Below are 9170 nucleotides of genomic sequence, written 5' to 3'. Positions count from 1 at the left end.
GTGTCAGGCGCTTGTGCCTTATGGCATCTCCAGGTGGGGCATGGCTGTGCCCAGCTGATGGAAGGGAAACCCAGCAACGAGGCTGCTTTAGTTGTGGGCAGGGTCTCTAGACTCCTGTGAGGGTCTGTGCTCACACCTTGAGTGTCCCTGTGCCCAAGGGAATGTGACGTTAAACCCGGTGAGGGGCTGAGAGAGATGGCGGGAGAAAGGAAAAGAGTGTTTTCTTTCCATTTAGTACCTTCCACGGCACTCTTTCCTGCCTTTTGAACCAGGTTCCCATATTCTCATTTTGCACTGAGCCCTGCAAATTATGTAGCCAGCCCTGCCCCTGCCCCCACCCCTTCTCTGACGCATCCCAGACAGTGCATCCCGGAGGGAGTGGGTCTGAGACCGGCTGGGAGCATCACTGGGCTCAGAGCCTGCTCTGCCCCGGGGGACAGGAAACCCACAGTGGATATGGCCCCAAGCTTGTCTGAGGCCCTGGCATGACCTCCAGGGCCGGGGACCGCCTCTGCCCGGACCCCTCTGTTCATCTGTCTGCAGAACCAGATTCTAAATCTCTTTGCAGCGACCTCTGCAGAGAGGATCTGGGAAGAGTCATGGAGCTGGCCTGAGTACAGGGCCCGCATTCAAACCTCCCTCCGCTCTCTGGTCCTGGGCCAGGCCAGGGTCAGCGCCCAGAATCCGGGCAGGCCTGAGCAGGAGGAGACTCCCCACCCTGGGTCCCACTCCCTCCCGAGATGCTAGTTCTTCCGGTCTGGCCAGTTGGGGTTCCTCCCTGAAACTCTCCCACGCAGCTGGGGCCCCCGGGGCCTCCTGCTCCCGAGCACAGAATAATAATAGTATTGTCACCCTGCCTCCCTCCGTCCCTCAGGAGATAGGGGTTTTCAGACCCATTTGGCAAAGGAGGCGGCTGAAGTTCAGAGAGGGAGATCAAGTTGTTTGAAGTCACCCAGCAAGAGGATGGCAGAGGCAGGATGAAAATTTCAGTCTGTCTGCTTCTAGCCTTGATACTTTGCCCACTGCCTCACTCCAGCATGAAAGACGCTCCTTCCTTGATTATAAAACGGACACCTCAGAGACTCAGAGAGGTGAAGACACTTACGCAGGGTCACCCAGCAAACCCTAAGTGGGGCTGGGACTCCAACCTGGGAGGCAGGGGCTACTGCTGGATGACCTCACAAGGAGTCATTCACTTTCTCTCTCTGAGCCTCAGCCTGATGCCAAGTGACCTCACCTAGTGACTGAGGTGCTAGTCACTGTGGCGAATGGGGGTGCCCAACGGGGTCTGGGAGCAGATAATGTCTTTATGAACACAGCCGCTATTTTTCCTGCCAGAGAGAAATCTTATCTATGAGCCAGGAGAAACAAAGCAAGGTCTGAGCTGTAACATATAATAATATAATACATAACACAAATAATATAATGTAATGTAATGTAATGTAAGCAGTTGCTTATATGAACCGGGACGTGGGGATGCTCAGTCATTTGTGGTTTGTAAAGTGTTCTTGTTTGTGTGTTCACACATGGAAATACAGGGTCCTGATTGTGTCCCGCCCCATCCCGGTTACAGTGTGGCCCCATCTGATGCTGGCGTTCTGTGACATTGTCTCCGTGAAACAGAACACCACGGCCTCGCTGTGGTGTCAGCCGTCAGGGGCTGCTTTTTTCTTTCTTACCTGGAAGACTGTCCAGCCCCTCAGTGTCTCCTGGCCTTCTCTCTCGCTTCTTCTAGAGTCTTTTCCTTTTTTACACAGAGTGACATTTTTCCTTTCTTTTTTGAAGTATAATGTACACTGAGTGAAGTGCATTATGTTTACAGCTCAGCGATTCTTTACATTATCGGCACACACGTGTAACTACAATTAGAATGTACTGTAGTATACGATGTATTGTATTGCATTGCCCTCCCCAGAGGAACCCCTGTTCTGCTATCTATCACCACTGATTAGTTTGTTCTAGAACTTCATATAAAGGAAGCCGTGCAGTATGTTTTATTTGTCTAAAGCTTCTTGAGCTCAACACAAAGTTTGGGGCATTCCTCCACGTTGCTGCCGTCACCAGCAGTTGGTGCGTTTTCATGGCTGTGTAGTATTCCACAGGACTCCTGAACCACTCCTTCTTTCTCCATTCACTTCTTGATGGATATTTGCCTTATTTCCCAGATTGATTGTTTTTAAAAGCAAATCTGATCATGTCCCCCAGCTGATTTAGAGCCTCTCAAAGGTTTTCTACTTTTTTCAGAATTAATTCACATCTCCCCTCAGGGCTTGTAATACCCTGAATTGTCCAGCCCCTGCCTGGTTCTTCTGCCTCAGTTTCTACCCTTCTCCCCTTGCCCTCTGAGCTCCAGGCACACTGCTCTCCCCTCTGAGTTTGAATGGTCCACGTTACTTCCCACCTCTAGGTCTTTGAGATCACAACTCCCTTTACATCCTTGGGGAAGCTTCACTGATCAGTGCCACTTCTGGACCCCACACCTCCTTGTAGCTCCCCACACTTCTTCACTGTCCTCCTTGTAAAAAACAGTCTGTATGGTTATTTGATTAACATCTGTCTCCCCCATCAGACTATGAGCTCTGTGTGGTCAGGCACTGGTTCTGTCTTAATCTCTATCACCCAGACCACAGCCCAGCACATGGTAGGTGCTCATTAAATATTTACTGAGTGCTGAGTGTTGAGTAGACCCTCTCTGTGAGCCTCAGTATTCTCCCCTCTACCTCCCAAACACACAGACTTTCTCCTGGGAGCCACTGGGGAACCCTGACTCCCGCCCTTTCCCTCCCTGGCAGCTGTGAGTGACGCACCCAGGGGTGGGTGCCCCGCCCCACGGCGGACGCTGATTTGGCCTGGTTGGGCAAGGCCAGGGGTGCCTGGGGGCAGGTTACTCATCCTGGGCTCAGGTAAGAGGGCCCGGGTTGGGAGGTGGCACAACCAGGGGGGACGCCGAGGGAGCAGGACTGAGCCATGGACTCCGCCGAGAAAGCAGGCGCCCGGGCTGTGATCTGGACTCTGGGCTGGCTGCTACTGCCGCTGCTACTTCAAGAAGGTTGGTCTGCTGCCAGGAGAGGGCAGAGGGGGCAGAGTGGGGGCTCTAGGGAGGAGGGTCCCCCCTCCCCCTACAGAGCGGGCTGGGGGAAGGATCTCCATCATGGGCACAGGGGACTGGGGAAAAGTTCTTCCATCCTGAGCAGAGGGGGCTATAGGAAGAGTGCCCATCCTAGGCAGAGGGGACTGTGGAAAGGATTCCTGCCCAGGGGGGCTGTGGGGAAATTCTTCCATCCCTAGCAGAGCGGGGCTGTGGGAAGAGATCCCTCACTGAGCCGACTTGACTGTGGGAAAAGTTCTGCCATCCTGATCGGAGAACTGTGGGCAGGTATCCCCCCTAGTCATGGCAGCAATTCCCCCGGGCTCCACGGCAGGGACTCCTCACCGGGCATAAGGGGATGCGGGAAGGATGCTCTCACTGCAGACATAGGGGGCTTGAAGGAAAGGGACACAGTGTATCCCATGGCCCCCGATTTGTGGAAAGGTCTTCCTTACTCCTGTCCTGGAAAAGGAGTGTGCAATAGGGTTGCCTCGTTCCGGGGACGGAGGTCGTAGGAAGGACTCTGTCTCCTTGCGGGGAGGAGGCCTCAGCAGGGATCGCTCATTTCTACTCGGCCCTGCACCCCCAGGAGCGCAGGCCCTGGAGTGCTACAGCTGCGTGCAGAAAGCAGATGACGGATGCTCACCGCACAAGATGAAGACGGTGAAGTGCCCGGCCGGCGTGGACGTCTGCACAGAGGCGGTGGGGGCGGTGGAGACCAGTGAGTGGGGCCCCCTGGTCCATGCGTACCCCTCGAAGCTCCTCCAGCCAGGCCCCGCCTCCTTGTAGTCCCGCTCCTCCCTCTGACCACGGCCACACCCTTCAATGCAGCCCTTGGACTCCCTTTCAGCCTGGCCTGGTCCCTTCACCACCACCACGCCATCGGGGATCAGAGGGCCGAGGGGCTGAGAGTTGTGAAACGGGTGGGGTGAGCTGGAAGAGCCCGGCTCTGGGCACACCATGTCCATTTCCGCTCCACACTGACACCGCCCTACCCAATTCTGTCCCTTCTAGAACCCTTTCCTCCCCAGCCCAGCCTCCCCTATTCCAGGCGGGCCCTTGGTAATGGAGATCCCTCTAGAGGTCTTCTCCTAGGTTCCGCGGGCTGAGGCTCCGCCCTTCTGACCCGCCCTCTGTGGATCCCCGCCCCTATCTGAGGCCCCCACTCCTCTCTGATCCTGTGCCTTTTTTTTTGGATCGGTCTCAGCTCCTTTCGATGTTGCTTTCTGCAGATACAGGTTCCGCCCCTTTACGGCCCTCCTCGATTCTGTCCCGCTTCTGTCAGCCTGCAAGCCCCTGGGACTCAGCTTTTTGAGGTCCCGCCCCTCCATCTGTCATTTCCCCTCCGATCTGCTCTTTCTGAGGCCCCGCCCTGTCCGACCCTGGCCTGTCCATCCTCCGGTACTGGTCTATTCGAGGCCGCGCCTCCTCTGACCCCGCCCCCTCCCCTCTCCGCAGTTCACGGGCAATTCTCGGTGGCAGTGCGGGGCTGCGGTTCGGGACTCCCCGGCAAGAATGACCGCGGGCTGGACCTTCACGGGCTTCTGGCCTTCATCCAGCTGCAGCAGTGCGCCCAGGACCGTTGCAACGCCAAGCTCAACCTCACCTCGCGGGCGCTCAACCCAGCAGGTCGGTGGGGGCGCGGCCCGAGGCTCAGGGGCGGAGTCACATCGGGCCGAGCGGCTGGAGGCGGGAGAACTCGGCCGGGCGGGGGCGGGGCCAAGAGACAGTGGGCGGGGCTTCTTTGCTGTTGGCGCCGTGTGGTTGGACGCGGGGGCGGGGTTATGGCTGGTGGGCGGGGCAACCTAGTGGGCGGGGCTAGGGGCTGGGCTGAGAGTCCGTCGAGGGGCAGAGACCCCGACTGGAGGGACCCGGTGCAAGCTTTGCTTCCCAGACCCCCTCGACCGCCTCCCTCCTCCCCGCTCCCCTCGCAGGCAATGAGAGCGCATACGAGCCCAATGGCGCCGAGTGCTACAGCTGCGTGGGGCTGAGCCGCCAGGCCTGCCAGGGTAAGGCGCCGCCCGTCGTGAGCTGCTACAATGCCAGCGACCGCGTCTACAAGGGCTGTTTCGACGGCAACGTCACCTTGACGGCAGGTGAGCGAGCCCGGGAGCACGGGGCCTGCAGGAGTTGTGGTGGCCTTTCTGAGGCCTCATGAGCGGTAGGCAGCCCTTTACCCAAAGGGGTCCCCCAGCTCCAACGCCTTCTGGGAACTGTAGGCCTCAGTTCTTGTCTTGGCCTAGAGCATCATGAGAAGTGCTGTCCTATCCCCACTATAGCGTGGGGATACGGATGCTTTTGTCCTGGAGTTTTTTGGGGAAATACATTTTTATAGAGCCCTGCCAGGTGCAGAATGGGAGGATGTGCTATGAGAAATGTATTTCAGCCTCCAAGCGTCTGTCCAGGCATTGCAGGCGATCTAGTTCTGACTCCTTAAAACTCGAGGGGTTAGAGTCCCCACCTAAGCGCTTGGGAGAGCTGTAGTTCATCCTTCTGGCCTCTGCCTCAGGGAACCATGGGAGATGAAGTTCTTCAAACTCCATCTTCTGCCAGGTGTATTCTGGGAGATGTAGTTCTGACTCTAAGACTAATTTTAATGGGGGTGGGTTGTGAGCGAGAGGGAGGGGGAAAATGACAGGAGGGATGTAGGAGAGGTTTGTTCTGCTCTCTGGTTACGGGAGAGGTGTTGATTCCTGTCCAGACTTTTCTTCCAAGGCATTGTGGGACTTGTAGTTCAGCCTACACACACTTCCTTACAAAGTACTATGGGAAATGTGGTCCACATTTACCCCCAAAGACAGTGGGACAGTGTTTCTCAAAGTGGAGACTGAATTGAGACTTTTGGCTTAATGAATACAGAGCCCTTCTGTCCCCTGTTTTGGGGGTTCTTGCTCTTGTCTTGCCCCTACGTTTTACTCTGCCTACGCTTACCCTCCTCCCTCCAACCGTGGACCTACCTGTGTCTCCCTCCTGCAGCTAATGTGACCGTATCCTTGCCTGTCCGGGGCTGCGTCCAGGATGAGTTCTGTACCCGGGATGGGGTGACAGGCCCAGGGTTCACGCTCAGCGGCTCCTGCTGCCAGGGTTCCCGCTGTAACTCGGACCTCCGCAATAAGACCTACTTCTCCCCTGAGTTCCCGCCGCTTGTCCTGCTGCCCGCTCCTAAGACCACCACTCGGGCTCCAACCACCTCTGTCACCACTTCCACCCCAGCCCCAACCACCACCACCACTACCACCACCACCACCTCTACCGCCAAACCCACGTCAGCCCGAGCCAGCCAGACTCCTCCACGGGAAGGAGAACCTGAGACCTCCGAGGAGGAGGAGGAATCTAGCTTGCCTGGAGGTGCTGCTGGCCACCAGGACCGTAGTAACAAGCAGCAGTACCCCACAGAAGGTGGGGCCCATGATAATGGCTCTGCCACTCCCTTGGCGGGGTTGGCGGCTCTTCTGTTGGCTGTGGCTGCTGGCACCCTGCTCTGAGCTTCTCCACCTGGAAACCTCCTCTCTTCCCATTCCTTCCCTTTCCCACCACTGGACTGGACTGGGCTGGCCCAGCCCCTGTTCTTCCAATCTCCCGCCGTGGCCCCAGCTTCTGCTGCACTGGTTTGCGGCTTTGGGAAATAAAGGTACCGTTGTATATATCCTGCCAGGGTATTCTAGCTTCTTGAGGGCAGCCCGTGTTTCCCCCTCATCTTTGTCTCTCCCTGCTCGCCTCGTGGTGCCTAGGACAGAGAGCAGTCAGAGCTGTCACAGGGAAGGTGGGAGGGACATGATAAGCTTCCTGTTTGCTTTCTCTTGGCCAACCTGCACTGAGGGGGAGGCGGGGCGGGATCATGGGTCCCCCTCTGATGGCTGCTGCCCCTGCCCCCGTCCTTGTGGGAATCGTTTCAGCGACTGTCTGTCTTCCTTACTAGACTGTGAGCTCCTCCTGGGCAGGGACCGTGCCTTGTGCCTCTGTGTGGCCCGTTTCTGGCACGTAAAGGCCTCAATAAAAGTTTAATTACTTTGTATAGTGTTTCAAAGGAGTCATTTCTGCCTCATTTCTTATAACAACCTCCTGAAGCTGAGCTAGGGCAGGAATGCGAAGACCTTTAACAGATGGAGAAGCTCCAATCCAGAGTCACAGCGCTGGAGAGAGTCAGTGTTGGAACTCCTTCATCTCCTGGGGTTTTAGCCAGCTTGTGGGTGAGCCCACTGGTGAGGGGGAGACCGGGTGAAACCATTAAGCAGTGTCACAGGGGTGAATGAGACTTCCAGCAATGCTTGGGACCAGAGGGGAGCTCTGTTTAATGGGTTTCTACATGGTACCCGGGCCCCACCCACCTTGCCAACTACCTGGTTTCTTAAGAATCATTCAGTTGCATCCCACTTGTCCAGAGGGTTCGAGGGTGCTACTGTCAGTCTTTGCTTCGTGTTGGGGACTTGGGGCCTGAGCCCCAACTCCATCTCCTCCAATCAGATGAAGGCCTGGGGGCCCCAGGGAGGAAAAGCCTGGCTTGGGAATGAGAGAGGCTGGCAGGCTTCAGGACTGCCTGATGGAAGGGGACCACGTGTGGGGAACAGTAAGATAGTAATAGTAATAGTGCCAATATCACTATTTTTTTTTTTTTTTTGAGGAAGATCAGCCCTGAGCTAACATTTGCTGCCAATCCTCCTCTTTTTTGCTGAGGAAGACTGGCCCTGAGCTAACACCCATGCCCATCTTTCTCTACTTTATACGTGGGACGCCTACCACAGCATGGCTTGCCAAGTGGTGCCATGTCTGCACCCGGGATCTGAACTGGTGAACCCCGGGCCGCCGAAGCAGAATGTGCAAACTCAACTGCTGTACCACCGGGCCGGCCCCCCAACATCACTATTAATAGGGAGTAATAAGATGTAATAATAACAAAACAATAATAAATAATGATTAGAGTAACAAAATAGAGAATTAATAAGAGAATGAGCCACCGTACAAGGGGAAACATCAGTCGTAGTAACTATAGTTACAGGAATGTTAGTCATCAAAGAGTCTTACCAGATGCCCAGCTGGTACTTAGGGTGTTTACATCCATGATGTCATTTAATTTTCCATATATATTCTCGGGTGGGATGATTGGGGAAACTGAGGCTCAGAATGATAAGGTAACCTAAGCCACAGCAAGTAGTACATTTACTATGTCCTAGGTAAGTGCTGTACTTGGATCCTATGAGGTAAGTATTTATCATCTGCATTTTATAAGATGAAGAAATCAGGCCCAGAGAGGTTGAGAAACTTGCCCCGGGTCACCCAGCTAATAAACAGTGGAGCCCATTTTTGTACCCAGGCAGCTAGCTGGGCTTTACGGAGCATGACCAAACTGGTCATAACTTTCCCCTCAGCTTGACTAAATTTTAGACAGGCTTCTTCCTGCCTCAAATCCGTGACCTTCCTCTCACCCCAGCCCTTCCAGAATCCAGATGACCTAACCACAGGGGCCCCAGACCTCCCTTTTCTTAGAGCATTTACTTTAGGAAACTTGTCCTCATCGAATTCCTTCTCTGCCCCTTTGAGATAGATGTAAATCTCTTTAAAAGCCTCTTGTCACCTTTACAAGCAGGGAAATGTCTTTCTCAAGGACCTGGGAACCATCTCTTTGAAACGTAAAGATGGCACTTCTGTCTCCCAGTTTCCCTGGGAGGGTGTGAGCCTGCCTCCCGTGGGTGCCTTTCTCCAAGTTGTCAGGAGGATAAAGCAAGTTTCCCTCTCTTTTGGGCAAAGCTAATGAAAACACAGATGGCCCGCGATCTGTCCCTTGCCCCAGCTCCTCACCCGCAACTGCACTTGGGTTCATCAGATTCAGACCTCACATCCTGCTGAGGCCTGAAGTCAGTGGTGATGCCACAGTTGTGAAGCTGAAGCAGATGTTGAAGGAATATATATGGATATATTTTTCTTTTTTTTGCTGAGGAAGATTTGCCCTGAGCTAACAACATCTGTGCCAATCTTCCTCTGTTTTTAAGGATGTGGGCCACCAGCACAGCACAGCCACTAACAGAGCAGTGTAGGTCCACACCTGGGAACCAAACCTGGGCCATCCAAGCAGAGCGCACTGAAC

At 55.0% G+C, this 9170-nt stretch overlaps 1 protein-coding gene across 1 annotated transcript; it reads left to right on the top strand.

Annotated features, from left to right (window-relative positions):
* Nucleotides 1-2683: 2683 nt before the first annotated feature.
* LYPD3 (LY6/PLAUR domain containing 3) lies at nucleotides 2684-7103 on the top strand. The gene is made up of 5 exons (XM_001501799.5): nucleotides 2684-3049; nucleotides 3678-3809; nucleotides 4547-4717; nucleotides 5023-5184; nucleotides 6065-7103. The coding sequence occupies exons 1-5, from the start codon at nucleotides 2968-2970 to the stop codon at nucleotides 6571-6573; spliced, it is 1056 nt and encodes a 351-aa protein (XP_001501849.2). The 5' UTR covers nucleotides 2684-2967; the 3' UTR covers nucleotides 6574-7103.
* Nucleotides 7104-9170: the final 2067 nt, after the last annotated feature.

This window comes from Equus caballus, chromosome 10 (genome assembly GCF_041296265.1).
Source record: "Equus caballus isolate H_3958 breed thoroughbred chromosome 10, TB-T2T, whole genome shotgun sequence".
Classification (NCBI taxonomy): domain Eukaryota; kingdom Metazoa; phylum Chordata; class Mammalia; order Perissodactyla; family Equidae; genus Equus; species Equus caballus.
Note: the sequence above shows the minus strand (reverse complement) of the source record. Positions and strands in the feature narration are given on the sequence as shown.

Excerpts from the sequence above, each read along its gene's own strand:
- LYPD3 (XM_001501799.5), top strand. The coding sequence starts at position 2,968 with ATGGACTCCGCCGAGAAAGCAGGCGCCCGGGCTGTGATCTGGACTCTG. Across the intron at positions 3,810-4,546 it reads GGTGGGGGCGGTGGAGACCA|TTCACGGGCAATTCTCGGTG; the intron begins GTGAGTGGGGCC and ends CCCTCTCCGCAG. Across the intron at positions 5,185-6,064 it reads CAACGTCACCTTGACGGCAG|CTAATGTGACCGTATCCTTG; the intron begins GTGAGCGAGCCC and ends TCCCTCCTGCAG.